General features: G+C 39.5%; 1 protein-coding gene across 1 annotated transcript in view; it reads right to left on the reverse strand.

Moving 5' to 3' along the window:
• Positions 1-26,527, reverse strand: part of LOC121318961 (X-linked interleukin-1 receptor accessory protein-like 2) — a 36,886-nt gene extending 10,359 nt beyond the window's left edge. Inside the window, exons 1-2 of the mRNA XM_041256194.1 lie at positions 26,456-26,527; positions 951-1,080 (exon numbers count right to left, since the gene is read on the reverse strand). Coding sequence (XP_041112128.1) covers positions 951-1,009 — 59 coding nt within the window. The 5' untranslated portion in view covers positions 1,010-1,080; positions 26,456-26,527. The remainder of the gene's footprint in view (positions 1-950; positions 1,081-26,455) is intronic.
• Between the last annotated feature and the right edge of the window lie 1,458 nt (positions 26,528-27,985).

Below are 27,985 nucleotides of genomic sequence, written 5' to 3' on the forward strand. Positions count from 1 at the left end.
GAAAAGCTTGAACGACTGAATGATTGAAATTTTAAATACTGGTGCTTTTTTTTTCTTTTCTTGTGCATCTGTATGACTATTAGTAGAGAAACAGGCATTGTTTCACAGCTTGTCCTTCGGAAAACACATTAGATATTGATAAGTGTGGGAAGTGAGATTTCTAATTACGTGCTGCAGCCAGGGCGGTTGTAGTGGAATGCATTGTGTTATTCCTGACTCTCAGGTACAATTCAGTGCCCTATAGGCTTCCAGCCTCGTGTTTGTCATTGAATAGTACCGGTTCAATTTTCATGACAGTTTTATGTGGTAATTACTAGCAGAGGAAGTTTTGTTTTCTTTCTAAGATACATGGCCTGGAGTGGGATTAAGGTGTAAAAGAATGAAAAGGAATTGAACAAAATCCACTCAACAGCTCGCCTAATGAAATGATATTCTCTGCAATGCATTGTACATTAGCAAACTATTTATCTGTATTATGGCTCCATATGTAATGCTTCTGCAGTTCACCCGCTCCCACGAAGATTTACTGCCTGCTCCCAGAGATGATGCCCTCCTCACCTTGACGTGGTTAAGAGCTTAAAGAACGTGGAGCTTAATTCCATCTAACACAGCGGCAAAACCCCACAGGCTTCTAACATCACCTTCTCAACAGTTCACACTAAGTGCTCCCAATGCAAGCTGTGTGCTAGCTTTAGATTACAGAGCACACATAGCCATGCAATAACATGGTAATAACTGGGTTACTAACCATGCTTCCTGCTTTTACATGGTTACTCCTGGTGGAATAAGTGTGTTATTACATTGGAATGGACCGTACCATGCTGTTACAATGTAATTACATCAGGTAACAATTCCAAAACAATATATAATTTTTTTTTTTCAGCTGCCACTCTGATGGTCAGAGGTCATCGTCTGCAGGCATAACTGAGAAAGAGCTATGCTTCTGATACCTGACTTCGCTTTCTTTAATGTGACCCTCCAGTTCTTCAACAAACTTGTCCCCTTTCATCCAGTAGATGATCGGTCTGGACTCTCCGCTGTAGGCAAAGAATGCCCTGCAGACCAGGTTAAATGGGTTACCTTTGGGGTGGAAGAGAAACATTGTTCAGCATTGTGTGCTTCTTGGGTTGTTTACTACTGGAACAAGCAGGAAACAGGTTTAATTAAATAACACAATATGAACAGTTCTTTCCAATTCATGCAAGTTTGTTAGGTTTTTTGGTAGACTTTTTAAACGACCCAATGAAAATGATTTCTACAGACACTGTGCCATTAACAGATCAACATACAGTATGCTTATCATGCCTGGATCCCACATTGCTTTTCTTAACATTTCCATAAATATATTTGATAGTGTTAGCAAGTGAGCAAGCAGTCAGCATCACCATGTGCCAGCCTGAGCCTTATTAGACTTCCTCATCACCAGTTAAGCCAGTCCCTCAAGACAGTGTGCTAGAATTATCCAGCCAATTCCACCAGCTAATGCCAGAGTTAACAGGATAATCCCAGAATTAACTCTACCACTGCCATGAATTGTAGAGTGATTAGGCACTGTACACCGCAGGAATATTAAACCGCCACTGCCTTCATTACAAGTAACCTTCAGTTTGAAGTAACAATTGATTCCTCTGACAATTCCCCATTCTTTGAATAATCTCTGAGACGGACAAAGGCTCTTCTTTCTGTCTCAAGTTCCACACTCCAGGTGCCTGGATTAAAGATAAATCGTTCAAATGACTTCACACTTCTCAAGAGCTTTAATAATAATAGTAATAAGAGGGAGTTCAAATTAGAGGAAATGTTTTATTTTAGTAATACAAAGATGAAAGCTAGGAGTGCAATTCAGAGACAGTGCATAGGTGCTTCTGATGTGAAGTGTCTTCACCCAATGACGTTCAATAGAATTATCTTACAAGGAGAGAAGACTTAAGGTTATTACACGGAAATCAAAAGGCAGTCATGTTTTATACATGCGGATAGGAATATGAATACCGCGTTTGATCTCCGCTCCATCGTTTTTATTTTTGCACATTGCTGTGGGATTCACAACACGGAGAGTCCTTATTATATTTAGATTTTAGATTGCAATGCTTGGCTTGAGAAAACCAATCTGATTGACTGCCAGGAAGACTGATAGAAGGACCCAGGATGCTTTGCTACTTTGTAATCACCTGTTATGACATATTTATAGATTATTACGTTTTTTATTATTATTGTTATTATTGCAGATCCTTAATCTAAATGGATCCCAGTGTCCATGGATCCTAATTCTATTTGTATCTTAGTACATTGCTCTGCCTCAACAGGAGGGCATGTTTCGTGAGCTTACACCAATCAGCTCGCCGGCACTCCAAGCCAAGACTCCAGAGCGCTTCTGCATACACAGGTGAGACACAAGAGAGAGGAAGCACTATAAAAAGTAACACCCAGGCCTGCCCTCACCTTACACTGCAGCTTTAGCAAGACACAAACATTCCTTTGGTATTATTACATCTTTTACTGGGTCACCTTGTCACTTGAAAGCCTCTGGTTACAAGACAAAGTCTCTCTCTCTAGATTATTTTTAAACACTGTCAGTCAGATTCTGAACCTCTGATTCTCTGTAGTCATCCTGCTGACCTGTCAATCGACAGCAGCTAATATTATTTATTTAATACAACTCAAACAGCATCAGGATCACGTACTGATTCACTCATTACTTTATCACTGCCCTCTGCATTTCACAATTAGAAGAGCAATGGTAGCCTGCTGCCAGTTACATAGTCATAAACGTGCAGAAGCTTTTATACCAGATGGAAGCACATTTTGTTCAATAAGGAAGCAGATGAGCTGAGCTGCTGAACTTGTATATTCAGACAATTGCTGCCGTCCAAAACTTCTTCCATATCAAGATTTACTGTTAGTGCACTTAATGATTTTAAAAATAGTCAAATACATAAGACTGCTTGCTACCTTGTAATCCCATGTTGGTAAATGGTATGGTATTCATACAGCGTGTGCCTTGTGTGTTTAGTACTACTATACTGTATTAAGGGGATCCGCTATAACTTGAATATGTTCATAAGCACTCACTGCTGCAAGTACTGGGAAGCATTTTCAACAGAACTTTGATAACAGGGCAGTGAAATACATATCAGATGTTAATGGGTTCTAAACTGGATTAAGAGCTTTCTATACCTTATACAGCGCACTGGATCATGCAAAGCTTTATTTAATTCTATATGTTTCTGTTTACTTGACAGCGTTTGGGACCAGCAAAGCTCTGCTCAACATTGTTGCAGTTCTTTGAGTAAGTGATTCGGTGCCATGGCAACCAATGGTACACAGTTGCATGCCTGATTTAAAAATAATCACTAAGTGAAGAGAAAAAGAAATCTAGGCATCTCCTGCCACTCAGCACTCAGGTTTCAAGCTGGCTGTATCACCAGTGTTATAAATATTACCTGTTATGACAAGAGATATGAAATATTGCAATAGTACAATACTGGATCAGGTCTGCAGCAATACGCAGATTGTATAGGAGTCAGACCGTATCTCAGAACACTACTGCTCACACAGTGCTATACAGCAGTGTGCACATGTAACAGAACACCCCATTGCTTCTGTAGTTTTGATTTGTTGTGCATATGACATCAAACCACTGGAACAGAAAATAGTCAAAATAGGCAAATAAGAGATTGTCTGACTAAAACGATGACTGTAATAGGCCACACGTGTAATTAACTTAAAACAAAAAAGGAACACATACAGTGGCCACAAATGATAAAATACATGAGGCTTGTTATAAGTTGTTTAGGATGTCTAATTATAACACAAAGTGGTCTAACATTTTCACACATGGGTGCTTATTGTTTGTATATGACTAATTACTGACCGAAAATTAAAAAAAATAAAATAAAATAAAAATAAAAAGAGTGTTTCATGCAGGCAGGTTTAATGAAGGATATAAAGCTTGAGCTGTTGTAATAAATCTGTAAACTACTGTAGAGATGTCAGTGTAACACCTCCAGGCCCTCGCCTAGCACACGCAACGCAGAGAGAGATGAAGGAAAGGGGCACTAAACGTGACAAACTGCTCCCGCTCCAGAGGTAGCTATTTGTGAACAATCTGAAAAGATTGTAAACACTGCACCTTTTCAAAGACAAAGCCACTTCTCTTCTAGCCCCTTGATTAAATAATCCAATTTCACTTTATCCCTCGCTCTCCCTATAGTTATATCTTGTTAGCAGATGCCATGAGGGAAGGGCTGAGAATAGTCAAGTTGCAGTGAAGATGCCGATATGAGAGACAACATTACAGAACAAAGTGCCTAAGTTGCAATAGGGGAAAGGTATCACAGCAACCCAGAGAGAGGAGTGAATTGTTCTGCAATCTATCAGCTCAGGTAACTGTCATATTGGAAATGACCTTGGATTGTTCTGACAGCAGTGATGTAGTACAGTCAACAGTCTGATTGCCCCAAATCTATTAGTAGCCAAATGACCCTTGATAAAAAAGCTCTCCTTGCAGCTTAGTGATATAACCGTCATCACCTTTCAACTTAATGTGATTTCCAGCTCAAAATTAGTGCTGCAAAGTAATGAAATTTGACTTTTTCATCTTTAATTAGCCAGTGATTAAGGATGTGACACACTGGAGAGGTCTCTCACCTGGTATGGGTGTAGGATAGGGGCATCTTTGCAGAATAGCCATACATAAAACATGGTCTTGTTTGCATAGACTGTAACTCTAACTCTGCCAACACCCCCAGGCCCCGGTAGGCTTCACTCAGTGTTCATGAAAGAAAAACAAACCAATAATTAAAAGACGTAACCAAAACAGGAATGGCACTAGATTAACAGTGTTCTGCAGACTACAGCGCGACTGCATCTTCTATTGCACTGTAGCACTTACACATTTGATTACAGTTAGATAACTGTCATGCAGATATCACTGGACAGAGGCTGGACACAAACCAGCACTTCCAGTAATGACTTGGGAAAAAGATGATTTGCACACGCAGAACACCGAGGTTTTGATGAAATAAAGATGGTAAGACCAGACGTGAACCTTGATCGGAGTGTGACAAAAAGGCAAGTATAATTGACACTGCCAGTTTGTAGCAATAGAAGGATTGAGGTTTCTACACAAGTGGTGCTGTAAATCCAGGTTATTACAGACAAGATGGAGTCCCATGTCTTTTAATAAGATAAAACACACACAAAAAAGGGCGACGATCCATCATTGTAGCTGCTCTGATATTTAAATCAGACTCTGGGTCACAGATGAGACAGCTGTGCTTAAAAATAAAATGTCATTGTTTGGCAGCCCCTTGGAGGAGAATTCCTGCTGCTCTTTAAAGTGACAGCAGATAAAATAACTCAGGCAATGCCTCATCTGTTCAAACTCGGTCTTGAAATCTGCGCAAGGCACCTGCATGCTGCTCAGCCTACAGTACACAGCAATACATATTTACTTACCGAAATTCACATTATCTCTATCTATCTATCTATCTATCTATCTATCTATCTATCTATCTATCTATCTATCTATCTATCTATCTATCTTATAATGCTGGCAGGGAAACTTCTCAAACTCCATGGAGTTCACTGCAATCTGTTTTAAAATTTCTAAGCATTAAACAAAGGGGTTATTTAACAAATAAAAATGATCAGTCTTCAGCTTTAACATTACTTCATGGCTATAGGCCCCTAATACTATAACACAGGACATACATTATTAGCTGTAGGGCCATTTTTTCCATTTATTTTGACTCAATGTTTTGTTTTGTTTTTCTTAAGTTAAACATCCGTTTTTTCCATGTAAGTAAATTATTATTACCAGTTATTGAATTGGGTTATTTTTAAACATGGATTTGCATTGCCAATTAAGCATTACCCGAATGATGTAGGCACAAAAAGAGAGGATTTATTAATGTAAAATATCCTGTCGCATGCATTATTTTCTGAATCGGTTAGTTTGCAGAACGGAGCCTCTGTTGTTAAGAAGACTGTCGCTCTGCGGTTTGTGGACGGCTAAGGACAACAATGATTGACATCAGGAAATAAACAATATTGCAAATTGAACTAATGTTGTCTTTTAAACCAACCTGCTGTATAAACAAATCTATTACTGAGATAATTGACCCTCTGGGGTTTGCAGCACATTCCTTTTCAGTTTTCTGCTGTGTTTTTCCATGCAGGAGCAGAACTAAACTGCACCACCTCAGTGAACATGACTGCCTGCTTGTTCACCGCAGTTCAAAATGCCCACTATTTTAGTTTAAAACTAACAAACAACAATAAGCCTTATTTTTCTAACAGTCACAAAGCACAAAAGTACACATCAAAATGGAGACGACACATGTTCGTTTTGGGATGACTGATCAGGAAAAGTGACTCGTAATAAATGGTAAATAAAACGGTGACGGAAAAACATTTGTAAAATGGATCTATCTACTCTTTATTTTTCGAGCCATGTAAGAGCACAGCACACCGATAAGGACCCTAGCTTATCCTTAGCCTAACTTTCAATATGTAGTATGAGGTGAATGTTGATATCAGGTGAGATATAGTTGTCAAGATGGGGTCTTGGCCAAAATGCTTTAGACCAGATGGAAAAGAATGTCCTGTGAGGTCCCCTGTGGCTCTACCAGAAAAGACTATACCTCTTGCAGTGCAAGGTGTCATACAATCAGGAGCTGGCTGGTTTAAATCCTGGTAGTGCTGAGTTTCTGCTGTTGGCTGGGGGCCCATAGGGAGCTTACACTGGATTGTGTGTTCTTGTAGGTTGGGAAGGAAAGAAGTCAGTTGGGGATAGTTCACAATGTATTGCTTCAGGTATACCTACAGGCACATCCCTTCACCTTCCCTGAACTTATATATATATATATTATATATCTATATATATATATATATCTATATTCATATATATATATAACCGATTTATATATATACACACTATAAGTTCTAAAGAGAATGGAGATATGGTTGTTCAAAATTTTCTTCCTCTTCACAAACTCTGTAATAAAAAATCTGAAGAAATCTTTGTAATAAAAAAGAACTAGATAATAAGGTTAGTTTTTCATCGCCTTCTGGGTTAAAAAAAAGAAGCCATTTGATAGCATATTACAGTGATATGAGAAACATAAGTGCAGTATATTTCCTAAAGGGGGACATGATTCTTAAAGAAGACTGCACGTTCGCTCCCTGCCCAGTCATTACTCTCATTAAACATCTGCCCTTCAGACGAGACTCCAGTGAGTTTCAGCTCTATAAACAAGCATCTCTGCACTGCAATGAGGCAGACATTCCAAACAGCAGCAACACTTGAACAGAAACCATATTTCTATTCAAGAAATGAATTCTGAATGTATCCCCACTGCCATTATCCAGTGCATTCAACTGAGAACAACTACTGGAATTTAAAACTAGCACTACAGTGTGCTGCCCTTCACGTGGGCATATACAGTACAGATCTGGAGAACAGTAAATAAGAAATTGTATTGTAATTGCTTTCATTAATAATACAGGCACCCTGCACTGTAGTTAACCATAGTCGAATATTGACTGCATGTATCAGCAAGCGGTTCTGTGCTCAATGCATGTAATAAAACATGTAACACATGTGTGGCAGTCCACAATGTAGTTTACTGTATATATTGTGACTGTGATTTGAGGTGAACTGCATCTGTGTACAATGCACTGCCTCAAACAATAAAGAGACTTTAGAAATCAACCCTGTGCTACTGTGTCACATCACAAAAAGCATCAGGAAGACACATGCTAAAGAGGAAGCCCAGTCAGCCTGCTCTACAGAACCTGAGCACACACACACAAAATATACTGCAGATGGACGCAAAACCTGAGAGATACAGATTGGCTGTGCTCGTCCATGAATCTTTAAGTGCAAGCTTCGTATGAGTTCTACATGACTTGACTTCAGGGCTGCTGGGTGCGTTGGGTGTAAAGAAAGCCCAATGAATCAGTTCAGTCATCTTCTGTAGCTGTCATCAAATTAGCCATTCCCTTCCTCCGTGCTATTCATCAAGTAAATGAAAATACTTTACAGGAAGTCTTTATATATACATATATATATATATACACGCACACACACACACACACACACACACACACACACACACACACACACACACACACACACACACACATATATATAGTTTTTTTATTTAACATGACATGAATGTGTACTATAGCATTTCAGGCTTCTCAGTGATTGCTTTTGAAAGGGGAGCTGTAATGTGCCAGCACGTCCTGTTTGTAATTGGGGAAAGACAGCAAACAGCCTGTTTCAGGGCTATGAAAGTGCTGAAAAGCTACTGCATTACCGAGTGTTTGAAAGAGTCATTTTCAATAAGCTTTCCCCACATGTGAAGAAGTGATTTGATTGCGTTCCTTTTGGGGACGTGATTGTCACTTAGTTGAGTTTTTATCGCTGGTGCAGAGGGCTGTCTGAAGAGCTGTCTGTGTGGAGCAGGCTATGGGAAGCGTCTGCTGGCTCGCTGTGTGTGCACTCTCTCAATGTCCCCAGAGGAACCTGACACAGCTCAGGATAGAATGCAGTTAAGCCATCCGCAGAAAAGACTTGCTAGATTTCAGGCTAGCTTAAGGTTAAAGGTGATCTGGAGTATTTCTTTGCAATAAAGCAATAAAGCAACCTCTTTAGCTATTCATGGATGAAAAGCTTATGGTACAGCCTGTGCTTTAAGCAAGAGGTTTTATAGGTTTTTTTTTTAATTCAAGTTCATCACACGTCTTGGTCAAATAATGAATGTTCTTTGAGAATCCTGCAGGTATCTGACTGCCAGTTCCTAGAAAAGTCAGGAAATGATGCATCGAGAAAGGTTGCAATAGATAATACTCTATTTAAAAACACACTGGCATGCAAAAGGTTAATGTTGGTGAAAAAAATGATACCTTTTCACAGAAATGGTTTCGCATAAAAATACAGTTTATTTTATGTGTAAGGTATAAATAGCATTTGTTCATTATCTTTTCAAATAAAATATTCAGTATTTAAATGTTATTTCCAGTTTTTACAAAAAGATGTAATACTGTTGTTAAAAAATAAAAGCTAGAGCACAAATGAAATATAAAGAAACTCACAAACTCCGCGTATTGGCATATATTATTAATAGAGGCATCATTTCATTTGTTTTTGGAAGAGCAACAGCAGCAAGGTGGGGTACTGTATTTTAACAGTATATGAAATAATGAAATAGTCAGTGATGATTATGAAATGAACTGTATTTAATGTGGTTTAGCTTCTGATTTGGGAGCAGAATGCATGTTTGTACCTTTAAAACAAAGTTGGTGCACAGTTGACATGCAGTGTTCCCTGTGGTGCCGCAGCCAAGATCAGCAACTTGGTGGAAACAGGATTCGAACCATGCTCACATGACTAGACTGCAGCAGTGCTTTTAATAGGTGAGAAACTGACAGCCTCTATTGCTTGGTTTTTTTAAAGCAAATTTCCCTCAAAGGCTACTCATCCCAAGCCCAAAATGGCATCTCTATTTGGGCTGGCTTCTTGCAGCGTATACCCTTCCAGACAGAGGCCTGGCAAGCATCTGCTCCCAAAGTGGGATAAGAGCCAGAGGAACCATCTGTACAACAGGCAGGCTGTCCTGGGTAGGTCTTGCGCTCCTCAGCTGTCTACTGACGTAAGCCCACACTTTGTCACTATGGATGCTTAGGTATGCATGAATAAGTGCAAACTAAACACCTTCGACTTGACATTGTCTTGTGGTCTGGATTAGCACGCCTTGTTCATCTGGTAGAGTTAACAGTGCCATGGGAAGATACTGTGGATGAGGCATATGAGAGGAAGAAACTTTGGTTAGCTGTTGAAGCGGAACAGAGAGGATGGAGAGTCCGAGTTTACCCAGTGGAGGCGGGTTGTCGAGGATTTGTGGCACACTCTACAATCTGGTTTCTCAGAGACGTTGAGTTCAGTGTCCAAGAGTTGCGTCGCACAGTGAAGAACTTATCTGAAGCTTCAGAAAGGAGCAGCAACTGGCTGTGGTTGAGATGGAAAGATTCTGGATGCGGATTTCAAGTGCAATAGAAAGAAAGCAACGCTGATGTGCAGGTAAGTAAGCTGGGCTGAGCTGAGTGGGGGTGGAGGGGGGTGATGCTGGGATGCCAGAATCACTGTTTAGCCCTCTTGAGGTGTCGTGGGCTAGTCAACAAAACACAGAGGATGGAAGGTGCCCACTTGAAGAACCCAGAGATGTACCCTACTTAGCTCAATCCAGACGGTTGTCATGTTGATGCGCTGGGGAGACCACACTGGGTTGATCCCCGGAGCCAGCTTTGCAGCCATTGTGTGTGTTGATGCGCTGGGGAGGCAAAATGATCCCTGGAGCCAGCATTACAATTCAGCAATCCACACCAGACAGAAGGATATCTACATCATCAGATGGAAAACAGCGCAAATGGATGGAGATGCAGTTGGATCACATTAGTTTACTGAAAAGCTACGACTTAGCTGGTGCTTATCTTGGCGAGAGCCGAGTTCAAATCAGCATGAAGTTCAACATCTACTCTCATGTAATGGAAATCATGGGCTGGCTTCCTGCAGTGTATACTCTTCCAGACAGAGGCCTGGCAAGCATCTGCTCCTAAAGTGGGATAAGAGCCAGAGGAACCATCTGTACAACAGGCAGGCTGCCCTGAGGAGGTCATGCGCTCCTCAGCTGTCTATTGACGTAAGCCCACACTTTGTCATTATGGATACTTGGGTACGCATGAAGAAGTGCAAACTAAACACAGAGGAGCATTTACCGGTAGGGTTTGAATGGGCGTGTCATGCTCAAGTCCACATTTAGATACAATCTTTTTAACACTGCTTAAGTGCTGACTACCAAAACTAATTGGCTGTTCGTTATGTGCTGAAATTCGAGTTAATTTACTTTAATGAATGCATTCCTTCATAATTTCACTGATATGACTGTTTGAAAAAATCCCAATCTTTCTTTAATTACCCACAATGAATACATTAAGACCACCAGGAAATGATTTTCAGTAGCTTAAAACTATTAATGCCTCTTGACTGGGAAAAAAAGAGATCAAGGGTCTAATAGGAAATTTAAGCTAATGCAAAGTAAAGCAACTTTCCCAATCAGTCACCTCAGTATTTGTGTAGCTGAATGCAAACTATTGAGAAACGCAATTAGCTGAAGTTAGGGTTTTTGTAATGGGACCGCTCCTATGGGAATTGTTTTTTTTTAAGTTTTTTCAGAGTTTACACACAGATGCATTTTTGTGATGCCCTTTTTTTTTTTTTTTGAGCTGCCATGTATTTTGATACATTTGAAAATGAATAAAGGTGCAATAATCGTACCTTATTCACACTGTGTGTATTGCCTGTTCCTGGCATGCACAGGTATTGTGTGCACTGTATCTATACTCAGCTGGCGAGCAGAAGAAAGGGTTGCATTTCTACTTCAGTACATCAATAGATACTGAAGTTAAACACAGGAAAGAAGACTTGTGGCATCTATCAGCAGGTGTCTGGAAAAACATGGAAGAACCCCGAGGGAGTGAGGAGAAAAGGAATGATGATGTTCAACGTCTCAGTGCAGGCGTTTAACAATTGCATGTTATGTGTTACGTGTCCAGCAGGTGGTGTATATACTATGGTTAGTTCAACAATACGTACAAATCATGTGCTTAACTTTTTTACTTACAATGCAGTCAAACTGCAACCTAGATGCACCTCAACTGCTTTTCAAAACAGCAATGTCTTCTATAGTAAGCATCTTTTCTGTGAGGAAACCAACACATCCATTTTAAACATCATTTTCTACCATGTTATGCAATGTTTTATATATATATATATATATATATATATATATATATATATATATATATATATATATATATATATATATATATATATATAATTGCTATATATATATGCTTATATATGCTATGAAAACAAATAAAGCTTACTGTGTAAGTGCCTTTAAAGATAGCAAAGCCCTGAAATAAGGCTTAGGAGTCCATTAAACGAGGAATTTATGCAATGAAACGTATTGCGACTTAGAACTGCAGGACCTTTAGCTGTTTAATGACGACAGGCATGCAAAAGAGTGAATTCGCTTCAGGGAAATCAACAGAAACATATGGGACTTATATGTATTAATCCTCAGGTGATTTCATTCCATAGACCAAAAAAGAAACGCTCACAGCAGCAATGAAAAGGCCTGGAAATGGCAATGGGATTACTCTATCATTAGCAGATACTGGAAGAGTTACGGGTGTGCTACATTGTTCTGTGTGATTTACACGTCTTAACGGTTCAAATCAAAGTGAGAGGCTTTCCTAATCTGCCCCACCGCGATAATCCGCAGCACGGAATCCAGGTCTGTTCCTGTGTGCCTGGGTTCAGAGGTGTGACTGCAGATGCATTAGATCAAGGTGTTTTAAAATACCACCATCACAACACAATAGCTTCTCTAACCTGATAGGGCTTTTCAAGGCTTTAAACTTAATACAAAATCCAATTACATCCCAGAGACATGGGTTTGGAGAGGGATTGCCGGATGGGTAGGTTATTAACTGTGGTGTGATTGGAGCTCTGTTCCCTTTCCTGCTATGATATAAACAAGATCTTTAGTGCAATTCTGTCATTAAGTCTTTAACCTGTGCATCATTCCTATGTTACATTTGTCTTTTTTGTACAAAGCATGTCCCCAACACGTGAACAGACCTAGAAAATCTGACCACCTATATGTAACTGCAGCTTGTTCCTTCATTGCACAACACACAGGCATCATACCAGTAAGGACACTCGCCTCCCTCCGAGGAGACATGCAGAACAAATATAACCAAAAACAGTCAATTGCACAACAGAAAGACACAGCTTTTTAGAGTCTAATCAAACCACAAGCACAGCTCTTCAGAATCAAACCACAAACGCCGTTCTTCAGAATCAAACCACAAACGCAGCTCTTCAGAATCAAACCACAAACTCAGCTCATCAGAATCAAACCACAAACGCAGCTCTTCAGAATGAAACCACAAACGCAGCTCTTCAGAGTCAAACCACAAACACAGCTCTGCAGAATCAAACCGAATTCATACAGCAGAAGCACACTAAGAATACCAAAAGAATGAGGACAAGCTCTAGCTGTACTAGAGGACTCCCTTTAAAAGCACTGCAGGAGTGTGTGCGTTTTACTATTGTTATTGTTGAAGCTATCAAGTGAATTTTAACACCCACTTTCATATTATAACGGGAACAGCTGAATGTATTTTTTTAACTGATGTAATTAATACCAGTTTTATTGTGAACACAGTGTGTGTTTTATTATAATATTTATTAATATGCATTTTATCAAGGGCAAACTCAAGGTTAAGACTTGTAATATTTTATTCACTGAATGAAATCTTTTAGCCACTGGCCCAGCATCATTGAGGAAGTGAGCATCCTACTGTATAAAATAAGGTCTGATCTGTTCCAGCCAGAATACTGGATCAGTAATGATATCTTACTTGCCAAACACATATTCAGCAGGGTCAGCGGGGCCAGCAGGGAGAAGTGCCAGGCCAGCAGCTCAGTGCAGGATAAGGAAGGGTTTAACCCCGGACAGTCTGGGAATTGACATATGTGAAAAAGCACACAGACAGGATTGTTGCTTCAGAAATTGCATTGATTCACCACAGTCTTACTCATCACCACAGCTACTTGTCTCGGGTAAGATTAGCCTCTAAACTACCATGATAAAGCTACTATTTTTCTGGCTTGCCAGTTCGATTGCTAGAAATAGCAAGAGCACAAAACTACAGCATGATTATTGATTGTACCGGGATCTGGTGGTATTGTGTTAAACTGTATTACAGTATACTGCAAATATGTCCAGGTTTGGTCTGTGGAAAAGGTGGCAACCCTAGGATAAAGGTTTGAAAATGGGCAGTGCCAACTTGAAATGGATATGGGCCAGTCAGAGTTAAGCACATGGCAACAGAGACAAAAAAAAAGGGATTTAAAACCCTTGACATAACTTTCCCATTTTCAAAGTGACCATCTGCACTTCCAGTCATTACCACTCACAATTCCCGATCCGAACCCTGTGCCCGCTGGACTGGAACTTTTCCACAGCATTCCGTTTAGGGGTCTGTGTGTGCTGTGGGAGGCGCCATTAGCTCAGGGTATATTAAATCGCGGTATATAATGGTAAGGTGTCATACATGAGAAAGTTATGTAAGTACTCAATATCTAAGAGAATTGTGTCTGAAATATTTCTGCTAATCAACATGATCTATAATCCCTGCTCTTTCATGAACACCGAATACCTGAAACATGCACCCCAGCCGGGCTGTCAGTCTAGCATAAGAGCATTACATCAAACGAGTTGAAAGTTATGATCCTTCAAAGGATTTTTTATTGAGAATCTCCACGAACTGCATCCTTACCCAAAAGGAGGCGCTGTCAAGCTGTGAAAGGGTTTCCTCTCAGCTAAGTAGCTCCTCCTGTGTTATACAGATTGCTCAGACTGAAAAGCTGTGCCCTGAACCTGAGCGGGTTGTATGAGCAACCAATGGGAACCATCTGGAAAAAAAATCTCATGCCGTGAAATATACCATATAGTGGTTAGGAAACAGGAACCTGCCATTCAATACTGAGCAGCCAGCTCCTCCACCAGGACAGGGTTCATCACGTCCAAGTAACACATTCGTCATGAATTACATTTCAGTCAGGAAACCCATGCGATAGCTATTAAAACATAGACCAGACAACACTACTACAATATACACTGCATTCTTTGGCCTTTCGGGGTACCCCCGGCACACAACCGGGACGTAACGTATTGAGGTAAGATAAGAATCCTTTCCTTGCCAATCATTGGACATGTTGTTTATCGAAGGGCAAATAACACACCAGCGATTCGATTTGATCTGGTATTGGAAGCTGCTCCGATATCCTTGATGTGTGCGTGATTTGATCTAAGGTTAAACTGGGTTCCCTGCCTGAACTCTGCTTAGTGACCACATTTCTCTGCCATTCACCTTCATTGGAATTCCAATTCCCGCAGCCCTGGCGCAACTAGGACCCGATACAGTTTCAATAAACTCAAAAAGAGACCTAGTGCACTTTCAGCGCATCCTCTTCAATGGATCCATTTCACTCAAACCTAATTGGATGTCCTCTACAAAAGATACCCAGTGGCAATGGCTGCTGTTCATTACTGAAATAAGACCACCCTTAATTATGACAAGGCCAGACGAGCCACTCACTCTCAAAATTCACAAAGCAATTAAACTGCCGTTGACAGGCACTCCAGGCAATCTTCATTTGTTTTTCCCATGTAAATAAAAAGTGAGCCGACGCTTCAGAAACCGGCAGCAGCGACAGTCACAGTGTATAACACACCCATTCTCTGTCTTGACATTTAAATCCCACTTGTGTTTAGATGACGAAAGAAAGAAAGAAAGAAAGAAAGAAAGAAAGAAAGAAAGAAAGAAAGAAAGAAAGAAAGAAAGAAAGATGCTGTGGCCCATTTTCCATATACATCACTGTATTTTTAAGACAACATGGACTCAAAGTAAATTACAACTGTGAGATAACAAGAGCCAAGGTGACGATACCTTTTTTAACCACTTTCTGTTATTTATTGACCACAAAACGTCTGCTGTCACTTTGCTGGGCTCTTATATTCAGCGAAGGCTGGAGTTTCTCAATCGCCGGTACGAAGCCAGTTGTTTGTCGAGGATGATGCACAGCAAATGCTTCACTGTCCGAAGGTTTTCATTATGGCTGCACGCTGCAGGTTTTCAGCAAGTCGTTCATTTTGGCTTGTCACTGCTGTGTCAGCACACCCGCCCAAATAATTACACAGCGATTCTGTTTTAGGTTGAATAGTCTGGACTACAACAAACCTATACAAGCCAAACCTTGTTGAAGAAAGACTTTTTTTTAACGATGATTGGAATAATAAAAACATGACAAAATGCCTTCCAAAAACCATGGCACTCCAACCATAGTTACCATGGCAATTGACAGCTTGCCGCTGATTTGTGCAACCCTGGCATTTAGCTTTCCTTATCCTATGAAAGAGCAGATTTGGGGAAAACATTTACAAACAGAAGTATAGCAATAGTATTTCCTTGCCATATTTGAGGAAAGTATTTAATTAAACTTGTTTTTATTAACCCTGATAAAACTTTACCATTGCAAAATGAAAGCTATATGTAATGAAGCATAGTGAAAGCATGGTATAAGCATAGGTAATCATTGTAAAGCCCAATGAGGTACAATAAAGCACATTTTATACATGTAACCTCAGGTAAATGCACAGTAAAACCACAGGAAAAACCATGAAGGCAATGTATAATCACAGTGCAAATGTACTGATACACTTTTATAAGGGAAGATTTCAATTGGCAAGTGAAAATATTGTACAATTGAAATTGAATTCCAAACACCCCTGCTGGGAACATATCACAGGGCATGAATAGCTGAATGACATTTCTGAATCGTGCTGTTCTAATTACTCAAACATGGGGGTGGGCATCGGAGAAGATTTTATTACTACAACCGTCGACTTGTTCTGTGAAGAACTACTGACTTTAAAACAAGACAAAGTGTCTGTTTCTTTTTAATGGCAAGGGAGTGATTACTTTAGGATGCATAATCTGTTTGCAAAGGTGTTGGGTTTAGCCACCTCTGATTAACCTTTCTGCTCATGTTCAGCACAGCTCTTTCACATGTGTAAATGCTTTGTGTAGACACCTGTCTTTGCAGCCCAGTCTGAGCTGCAAATATGACAGATTAACATATTTATGAGGCTCGCAGCCCCTCTAATGACGAAGCCTGTTGAAAATTCCCCCTGCTATTATTGTATCATTTTGACACTGAATTCTTTTTGAGCTCTACTGGATATTTTTCTGCCACTGTATCTTGTCACTGCTGGAACAATGGAGAGCCCGGGACTGGGTATCCGTTAGGAGCTTGCGCTGTGTATTAAAAAGGTTTGTTTGTCTGATGTCTGTCACAGTGAGGCCTGAAAAGTGGCGTGCCATCAGATCTAAATGATTTTAGCATTAGGTCACCCCAATTGAGTTTTAATTGAATTGACAAGAGCAAACTGGGATTTCAAATTGTGCTACACACAGCATACAGTGCTGCAACCAACATATCTGAAAGAACATACATGCATTATATTCATAAAGTGTGTATTGGTAAAAAAAAAAAAAAAAAAAACCTAAGCATGTTCTTCTAGACCTCTGGATACGACCCATCTTTCAATATGAGCCCCTGTGCTCCAATGCTTCATCTAACACCAGTCTGTTCCTTTTTGGATCCCAGCTGTATTAAATCTTATTACTTGGTTACAATGGGCTGCCTTTGTAAGTTGAAACTCATTTTAACACACATTCACTGCCAAGGGCAACAGTTTAATGAGTGTACTTTGTCAAGTGTTGGTCCTATACACACCAAGCATGGGTTAGGATCAATACTAGAAGTCTTTCAGCAATGACTGAATAATTAGGCTTTGCAAGTACTATCACATAGACAGCTGTGAAGAACAGTGCAATAAAGATTACAGTGATGGTTGTAATTTTTATAAGGAGTACCTGCTGGAATTGAGTAAACCACATTATCTCCCTGATTTACAAGCTGTGCTACAAAACAAAGTCCTAAACTTAATACGGGCTGATTCATAAACAGTGCTCTATATGAAAGCATGACGCTGTAAAAAACAACAAAAACTGTTTGAACTGAGTTCTACAGGACATGTCTACAATGTTATCCTGAATGTTATCCTGGCGCTGCGCATTAAAGTGGTCCCACAAGAAGCAATTTCTCTATATACAGTATGCTGATGCTTTATCACTATCATGATCACTATCACTATCATTGTAGCTTTCTTCAATTGAATTCACATTGTATCTCTACCTCTAATTTAAAGTACATGTATCTCTACTATGCATGGAACTGACATCGCTCTCTTCACTGCAAGACAATCTGGAAGCACACAGATTCCAAAGTTTAAAAGGTAAACAACAATAACATATGACAGGAATGCTGTATTGGGATCTGACAGGGTTTAGTCTCTATCAGCTCGGTTCAATAGAGTCCACAGTATTATGACTCACTCTTTCTTCTCTGCACTGTATCCCATTCTGCAGGAGCGCATTCTCAAGCGCAACCAGATCAGCAGTGTGTGGGTATAAATAACTAATCCCCTATCTGCAATACAACAGAAATTGCCACTTAAAACATTCCTTATTCACTCTCAGTTCTCAGAACACTCCTTATTCACTCTCAGTTCTCAGAATACTGCTTATTCACTCTCAGTTCTCAGAACACTGCTTATTCACTCTCAGTTCTCAGAACACTGCTTATTCACTCTCAGTTCTCAGAACACTGCTTATTCACTCTCAGTTCTCAGAACACTGCTTATTCACTCTCAGTTCTCAGAACACTGCTTATTCACTCTCAGTTCTCAGAACACTGCTTATTCACTCTCAGTTCTCAGAACACTGCTTATTCACTCTCAGTTCTCAGAACACTGCTTATTCACTCTCAGTTCTCAGAACACTGCTTATTCACTCTCAGTTCTCAGAACACTGCTTATTCACTCTCAGTTCTCAGAACACTGCTTATTCACTCTCAGTTCTCAGAACACTGCTTATTCACGCTCAGTTCTCAGAACACTGCTTATTCACTCTCAGTTCTCAGAACACTGCTTATTCACTCTCAGTTCTCAGAACACTGCTTATTCACTCTCAGTTCTCAGAACACTGCTTATTCACTCTCAGTTCTCAGAACACTGCTTATTCACTCTCAGTTCTCAGAACACTGCTTATTCACTCTCAGTTCTCAGAACACTGCTTATTCACTCTCAGTTCTCAGAACACTGCTTATTCACGCTCAGTTCTCAGAACACTGCTTATTCACTCTCAGTTCTCAGAACACTGCTTATTCACTCTCAGTTCTCAGAACACTGCTTATTCACTCTCAGTTCTCAGAACACTGCTTATTCACTCTCAGTTCTCAGAACACTGCTTATTCACTCTCAGTTCTCAGAACACTGCTTATTCACTCTCAGTTCTCAGAACACTGCTTATTCACTCTCAGTTCTCAGAACACTGCTTATTCACTCTCAGTTCTCAGAACACTGCTTATTCACTCTCAGTTCTCAGAACACTCCTTATTCACTCTCAGTTCTCAGAACACTGCTTATTCACTCTCAGTTCTCAGGCACAGAGCAGAAGTCAAAGGTTCAAGTATGTAGTGTGTTACTTTTCCTCAGCAGCTCATTCTTCTAATCAGGCACCATGTGGCTGATCATTTCCCTTCTTGTATAACGGTTAAGGTAGATAGTTTTAAAGGTGCTATTAAATCTTCACAGCACTTAGTGTCTGCTAATAAGCAGTGACAGCTGTGGCACAATTGTCCAGCAGTAAGAACTGAGGACAGCTATGTGCAACAATTAATTACCAGTTCTATTGAGTTACAGATTCTCATCAAGTAGCATTGCTTGAGATGAGACTGGATTTAGTTTTGATGCAGCACGGCAGCTGGATTTGAACCAAGTTCAGAAGGTAGAGCAAGGACGCTCCCTTTGCGCTGCCCAGGGTGTTTATTCAACTTCTCTGATCAAGCGTGCTGCTGGGTGAACGTAAAGGCGAGATCGCAATGCTCGGAGTCAGGAGATTGCAATTCAAGAGCACTCAGTCCAGAGAGGAGTTCTGAACCTGATCTGTCGAGGGAGGCGTGACTGTAGAAGAGTAACAATCGCAGACAGAGACCAGCATATCAAAGCATCGTGAGCGTTTCATCTTGCTCTGGTCACATGACACGGCCCGCCAAGCAGAAGTAAATAAGCACTCTCCAGGCTCTTTTGGGAACGCTTTAATCTGTTGTACAATGACATTAGAAATGCGTGTAGCAAAGGAGAAGCCATACTAATGGGGGATTTCAACTTCCCCCAAATAAAATGGGAAAACCCGGTGGGTAGCGCGAAGGATGAAATAGAAATGGTGGAAATGACAAATGACTGCTTCCTAACACAATTTGTCAAGGCACCCACTAGAGGGGAGGCATGCCTTGATTTAGTCTTTTCAAATAACGAAGATAGAATAACTAAAACAGAGGTCAGAGAACCACTGGCAAACTCAGACCACAACATGGTCTCATTTGAAGTGTTTTTTAAATCCCCAAAAGTAATGACTAAAGCTAAGGTTTACAATTTTAGAAAAGCAAACTATGAAGGTATGAAAGAGAGACTAACAGAAGTAGATTGGAGTAAAATAGAGAAAACACCCACAGAAGAAGGATGGTTGTTCTTCAAAAATGTAGTACTAGAGGCGCAAAACAATTATATCCCTAAAGTAGACAAATCTAAATGTAAAACTAAATTGCCAAAATGGTTTAATAGATCAATTAAAAAAAATATTCAGCGAAAAAAGGCACTTTACAGAGCATTAAAAAAGGACCAAAAAGAAAGTACGCAGAAAGAGTACACAGAACTGCAAACGCAAGTCAAAAAGGAAGTTAGAAAGGCCAAGAGAGAAATAGAAATGAACATTGCTAAGGGAGCTAAAACCAATTCCAAAATGTTTTTCCAATATTACAACAGCAAGCGAACATTCAAAGAGGAGGTTAAATGTTTAAGAGATACAAATGGCAAAATCGTAGATGAAAAAAAAAAAATAGCAAATATATTAAATGATTACTTTTCACAAGTTTTTACAAAGGAAGATACTGACAACATGCCCCACATGTCATCCAGTTCCTATCCAGTTTTAAATAACTTTAGCATAACTGAGGCAGAAGTGTTAACGGGACTAGGAGCTCTTAAAATAAACAAATCCCCTGGGCCGGATGAGATCCTCCCAGTAGTACTCAAAGAAATGAAAGAAGTAATTTACAAACCGCTAACCAAGATCATGCAGCAGTCTCTTGACACAGGGGTGGTACCGACAGACTGGAAAATTGCAAACGTAATACCGATCCACAAAAAGGGAAACAAAACTGAACCAGGTAACTACAGACCAGTAAGCCTGACTTCTATTATATGCAAACTTATGGAAACTATAATAAGATCCAAAATGGAAAATTACCTATATGGTAACAGGGTCCTGGGAGACAGTCAGCATGGTTTTAGGAAAGGGAGATCGTGTCTAACTAACTTGCTTGATTTTTTTTGAGGATGCAACATCGATAATGGATAATTGCAAAGCATATGACATGGTTTATTTAGATTTCCAGAAAGCTTTTGACAAAGTCCCGCACAAAAGATTAATTCTCAAACTGAACGCAGTTGGGATTCAAGGAAACACATGTACATGGATTAGGGAGTGGTTAACATGTAGAAAACAGAAAGTACTGATTAGAGGAAAAACCTCAGAATGGAGTGTGGTAACCAGCGGTGTACCACAGGGATCAGTATTAGGTCCTCTGCTATTCCTAATCTACATTAATGATTTAGATTCTGGTATAGTAAGCAAACTTGTTAAATTTGCAGACGACACAAAAGTAGGAGGAGTGGCAAACACTGTTGCAGCAGCAAAGGTCATTCAAAATGATCTAGACAAGATTCAGAACTGGGCAGACAGCAGTCAAATGTACATTTAATAGAGAAAAGTGTAAGGTACTGCACGCAAGAAATAAAAATGTACATTATAAATATCATATGGGAGATACTGAAATTGGAGAAGGAATCTATGAAAAAGACCTAGGAGTTTTTGTTGACTCAGAAATGTCTTCATCTAGACAATGTGGGGAAGCTATAAAAAAGGCTAACAAGATGCTCGGATACATTGTGAAAAGTGTTGAATTTAAATCAAGGGAAGTAATGTTAAAACTGTACAATGCACTAGTAAGACCTCATCTTGAATATTGTGTGCAGCTCTGGTCACCTCGCTATAAAAAAGATATTGCTGCTCTAGAAAGAGTGCAAAGAATTATTCCGGGCTTAAAAGGCATGTCATATGCAGACAGGCTAGAAGAATTGAATTTGTTCAGTCTTGAACAAAGAAGACTACATGGTGACCTAATTCAAGCATTCAAAATTCTAAAAGGTATTGACAGTGTCGACCCAAGGGACTTTTGAAAAAAGAAATAAGGACCAGGGGTCACAAATGGAGTTTAGAAAAAGGGGCATTCAGAACAGAAAATAGGAGACACTTTTTTACACAGAGAATTGTGAGGGTCTGGAATCAACTCCCCAGTAATGTTGTTGAAGCTGACACCCTGGGATCCTTCAAGAAGCTGCTTGATGAGATTTTGGGATCAATAAGCTACTAACAACCAAACGAGCAAGATGGGCCGAATGGCCTCCTCTCGTTTGTAAACTTTCTTATGTTCTTATGTTCTAAGCCTGTGTAAAGAATTCCCCCTGAGAAATGAATGGCTGACTTCCTTACATTGAGAGAGAGGAGCACAGTATGATTGAGAACAGCTTCAGAACAGGATTCTAGAAGCTGGAATTAAACATTGCTTTATTCCCCCAGTTACTAAGGTAAAGCACAGGGATGGGCTGCAATCGAATCAGAATCTTTCCTTGCAGTGCTGGCTGTGTGTGTGTGTGTGTGTGTGTGTGTGTGTGTGTGTGTGTGTGTGTGTGTGTGTGCGTGTGTGTGTGTGTGTGTGTGTGTGTGTGTGTGTGTGTGTGCGTGTGTGTGTGTGTGTGTGTGTGTGTGTGTGTGTGTGTTCCGGTGTCAGCTCCCTAGATTATCCCCTTGAGTTGCTGTAATTTTCTCTCCCGCATTCCCTATGACACTGTGGCAAAGTTAATATTCTATACAGTGAGTGACACCGACTCAACAGATTTGAAATGTGGTCATTTTATACCTGACAGGTCAGAAATCTGTGCTGTCAATGGAGTTACTGTTGGCTGCAAGGGAACAGTGCTGTATGTAAAGGTGAAAGGCCTTTACAAGCTGGAGTTCTGAATTAGAATGTCAACTCTGTTAGAACATCCAAGTCAGAATTCTATACATTTAAAAAGCATACGTTCCAGAACACTGGCCTAACCAGGTACAGTACAGATTCCAAAGGGATTCATTTGAAGAAAAATGGGTAACACTTTACATGAAGTGGACTTAATTACTGTGTGTTTACATAGTAGTTACTAAGAAATACATGTGAGCTTATTACAATGTTATTATGCATATCTACAATGTACTTAATGTGTAAATCTTTTTGCAGACCTATATGTACAGTAAGTACAAAACTGTGTATCAGAAAAGGGTTAGGGTTGGGGTTAGAGCTAGTGATAGGTTAGGCTTAGGGTTAGGGATAGGGTTATATCGTGTAACTATGGATTAATAACATTGTAATAATGTGCAAGTGCACATGTATTTAGTAAGTAACTACTATATACATACACAGTAATTAGAGACACTTCATGTAAAGTGTTACCTTAAAAGGAATGCCAGGGAAGCAAAATATTCAATTTATAATCAAAGATAATCAGCTTTTAATCAATTATATCTCTCTTGCAATGCAATCTGTTTAAAAATGAACCAAGAAATCATGAAGAACTCACAAACACTGCACAACGAGGGCATTGTGGGTGCCAACGCAGGAGGCATATTTTGGGCAGGTTAAGTAGACAGATGTTGTACAGTTACCAATTCACTAATCCCCTTCGGTAAGAGGTGAGCTCAGAAAATTATTATCATGGGACTCCAGTCACCATTTAATGTCCCTGCAGAATAATCGATCAATAAAGTTTACTTTAAATCCATATACACATTATACTGTGGCTGTGCCAGCAATGAATATAAACAGCTTTCTAAATAGCTGGTATTATTTTTCCGTTAGAATGATAATCACTTTTACATTGTTCAGGGCAAAAGAAGTATTATTCAAGTTTCCATGCTAGAGATTCTACTCAAGGTAAGATCTGCTGAGATGTGTTTCCCTCAGCTAAGCTCTTTAGAATAGCAATATCACTCAAGTGTTTGTACACAGCCTCTGTGAATCAGGAAGTGCACAGGTGGAATGCTTCAGACAGATGGGGTTGCATCCAGGGTGCAAGCAGGAAGGCTGCTGGAGGAGATGGATTTATGTTGTATAATACAGACGGCTCACTCCATTGGGTTTAATTGTTTCAGGGCTACAAAGCTCTTCTTCCTATCAGAGGTTTAATAACCACAGATGAAAATGTTGAATGGTAATCACATGGAATAGAATAAACAGAATGGAACGCACTGTATATATTTCTGGCAGTATTCTGAAGCAAAGCCAGATTTTTTTTTATTCCAAAAATCAAACTATGCAGAAAAGTCAAGGGCAACAGAAGTTAGTGCAGTTTTTTTTTTGTTTAAAAGGAATAAGCCCCCTAGCACAGACCTCAGTCCAGTCCTGTACAATATTTCCCATTCTGCAGTGTTCACTCCTAAATGACACCCAACCCCTTACAAGGTGGTAACATTCGGATGTCTTTGATGTGGGATTCAAAAAGCTTTGATAAAATACACTGACAATCCTGCATGAAAATTAGCTCCAGGAGACAGCAATTAAGGTATTGATAAAGCAGGAGTCCTGAAACACATACAGTTTGACTACATTGTGGGAACAAAGCTTGCTAGCCAGCCACCCCCAGATAAACTGAACGAGCTGCACAATAAAGTGAAAACTGTGCTGTCAGGCATGGAGAAGCAAGCTTTAAAATCTTATTCAAAAGTCAGCTGCTACATAAACATATCATTTAAATAAGACATGCTTAAACTAAAGACACTGCCAACCCTATAGGGGGCCGGAAACCTCATTTCTTAAGCTGTCTCCCTATAGTCTCTGTGCTGATGCATGTGGAATGAAGGTCTATAATTTACCCGCAGAAGACAGTTTAAATATGCATTCCGCTCGATTTTTTCGTTATTGTCAACCAGCCCAGGCAGAAAAGGAGATTTAAACAGTATGTGCTGGTTGAGATCCCTGCCCATCCAGTGAGAAGCACTAAAAAACAAAGGAGTCGGTTTTAGCACCAGCTGGTCTCTTCCAAGGGAACACAATCAACCATCGTTTATTTATTTATTCTTCTGAAATATTAATAAAATCGAAAATGTAAAAAAAGGATGGCGGTGACCCTAACAAACCCCAGACTGACCTGTTGTGGACAGAGAGAGGAGCAGGGACACCCCCCCGTCGGCATAGCGGTTTATGAAGCTCCTAAGAAATCCCCTTTAGACAACTTTTCACTCCAGCGCAGAAACATGCACTCTTATAAAATGTAATACATCACATTGGTTGTGCTTCAATGTCACACAATTAAGTCTCCTAAACTTGAGGGGTTTACTACATTCACATATAGCTCTATCGCTCAACGAACCTGTATAATCCATGTTTAAACCCAAAGCCAAGTCACACAAATTGCAATGCCTAGCATAAAGTCTTAACTGGTGCCTCCTAGTTGCTGAGCTGTACAGTACAGGGAAAGTCATGTGCCATTCTTAGGCTAGCTGTGTTAAAACCTCAGATAAAACAATGCTGTGTAATTAAATAAGGAAATGGGAGCCGTGGGAATTGTATAGCTTGTTTCCAGAAGAACTATTTGTTCTATGAATTGTTTTAGTTTTTCTTTAAAGGTGGTTTAGTGCTACATCAATTAGCTGTGTGATTTATGCATGGCACGTACTTCCTCAGGCAATTCACTTGGTTTTTGGTTTTCTCTTTAATGATTTTTTTTTTAATTTGTAATGAAGCTCTCAAAGGGAACAACTTGTTAAACTGTTTCTACATCAATTTAAAGGGAGTTTATTATCACAAGCTTACAAATGATATATTTTGTAGAAGTGCTATGCTGCAGACCGGCTGTTCTGCCTCATTCAATGCGGTTCCATGCACACAAGAATTCCAGTTTATCACAATATTGTTGGTGGATGAATTGTTCCATGTCACCGCAACACAGAAAAGTTCTGAACAAGCTTCTCAGGTACTGTAACCGTACATCAGGTCTTATCTTTCATTTCATTCCATTAGGATAGAAAATCAAGTCATTCAGAATCCATAAACTAAAGCCAATGCACATTTCTAAACATGTTTGGGGACAGCTCCCTCTAAAACACCTGTATTTAAATTCCAGCACGGTCCTTTATTACTGTTACTCCCATCAGTGAGACGTTAACAACCCACCTAAATAAATCTTTCAATTCCAGGGGGTGCACACTCAATCAATTTAATTAACAACTCAATGTGATTCGATTTGAACCTCAGTCTATTATTACTTCTCCCCAATGCATTCCAGACAGGTAAAATAAGCTGTTTGCAAAGCAAAAGCATTTCAGGTTTAAAAAAACAAACATGAAAAGCACCATGACATCCACCTTGTGGTTCCACAAACTAATTTTAACTCTGCTATGATGAACAAGCAGAAGCAAACTGATTTGCACATAATAACAGCAGCAATAAAACTTTCCTGCTACAAGTAATTTCACCCATCTGTTAGCAGAGAGAAAGTTAAGGATCTGTTATTCCCAGAAGGAGACTTACCCAGCTGGACATCTATAACACTCGGCTGGATCTCCGTGGGGAACAGTAGTTTAGGAGGCCTGTCTGTTAAGAGAGCTGGGAGACAAACAGAGATGTAATGGAATAGGCAGTCGAGGCTTGTCAACTTCATTGTCTGCTTTTTGCTGTTTTTGTGCAATATTATCAGTAGTTTTCTATGAAACATGTCTAAGATTGGGGTTCCAGGAAAAATAGACTGATTAGAATCTAATCTATATATATAATATTATATCTTATATATATATATATATATATATATATATATATATATATATATATATATATATATATATATATATATATATAATAATAATAATAATAATAATAATAATAATAATAATAATAATTTGGCAATAGGTTGATGCATTACAGCACAGCATAGCTCAAACGTATCTGTTTTCCATGCACTCAGAATTCAACAATGTCAGCAGGGCAGAAAACACGCTCAAGACACTTGGAATTAGTAAATAAAATATGCATTGGAATGACTTGATAACCCCTCGCTAATTAAGACTGCATGTTTTAAATCTACCATTCTGAAACAAAGTTATGACGAGTGAAAGGTTTTTATTCCCACATTAATCAAGTACTTCGGAATGAAATGCAACAGACAGAACACAGCAGAGGCTTCGGGTGCTAAAATATCTTGCAGTACATGTCTTCAAAGGAGCAAAATACATTTCAGACCTTTTATATGATGCTTGACGGGAAATATAACAAGGTATTTCACAAGCTGCACCATTTCTAATTTTGAACTGTAAACTGATAACATGTGGCAGTCAAAAACTAAAGACAATAATTACAATTAAGCTTTATTGAATGCCACAACCTTTTCCTTATTTTACTGTGACTTATACAAAAATTGAAGCTTTTAAAGCTGACAACTATATTACCACCTAGGGAATAATGATAAGCAATAGGTTTTAATGCTAAGCAATAGGTTTTAATGCTAAGCAATGGTTGGCACAGTTGTGTACATTTGGCTGCACATATTGCTTTAGTGTTGTAGTTTAAAAAATTGCACTGAAGTAACCTTCAATTCAAGGAGAGTGGGGGAATTGTACCTTATGAAAATTCTTATCTTTTGGCCCTGCTTAATTTTTTTCTTTTCATTGTGTGAAAAATGCAGAGTTGAAATGAAAGATGGAGCAGGGACCCTTCATCCATCTTGATGGGGACAGCTGGAGCTTTAGCATGCAAATGAAAGCTATCATTCTTGTCAACCTGGAGCGCAGGCACGAGCCTGCAGTGCACAGCCAATTAATATTCTCACACCAATCAGACCAGCCCTTAGAAAAGCAGCAACGTTCAGAGCAACGCATTTCATCCCAGTGACTCAGAGCACAGAGTAATCTTCCACTCGCCAGCTTGCATTCTTACATTCACTGGAAAGCACGGCTGAGATAAAGTGGATTTGGACACGCTAATTCATTATTAGAGTCCATTAATATCTCTTGGTATACCTGGGTACATCTATCACTTGCAAATATAGGAAATATCAAATTCTTCGGC

This window comes from Polyodon spathula, chromosome 7, assembly GCF_017654505.1.
Source record: "Polyodon spathula isolate WHYD16114869_AA chromosome 7, ASM1765450v1, whole genome shotgun sequence".
Classification (NCBI taxonomy): domain Eukaryota; kingdom Metazoa; phylum Chordata; class Actinopteri; order Acipenseriformes; family Polyodontidae; genus Polyodon; species Polyodon spathula.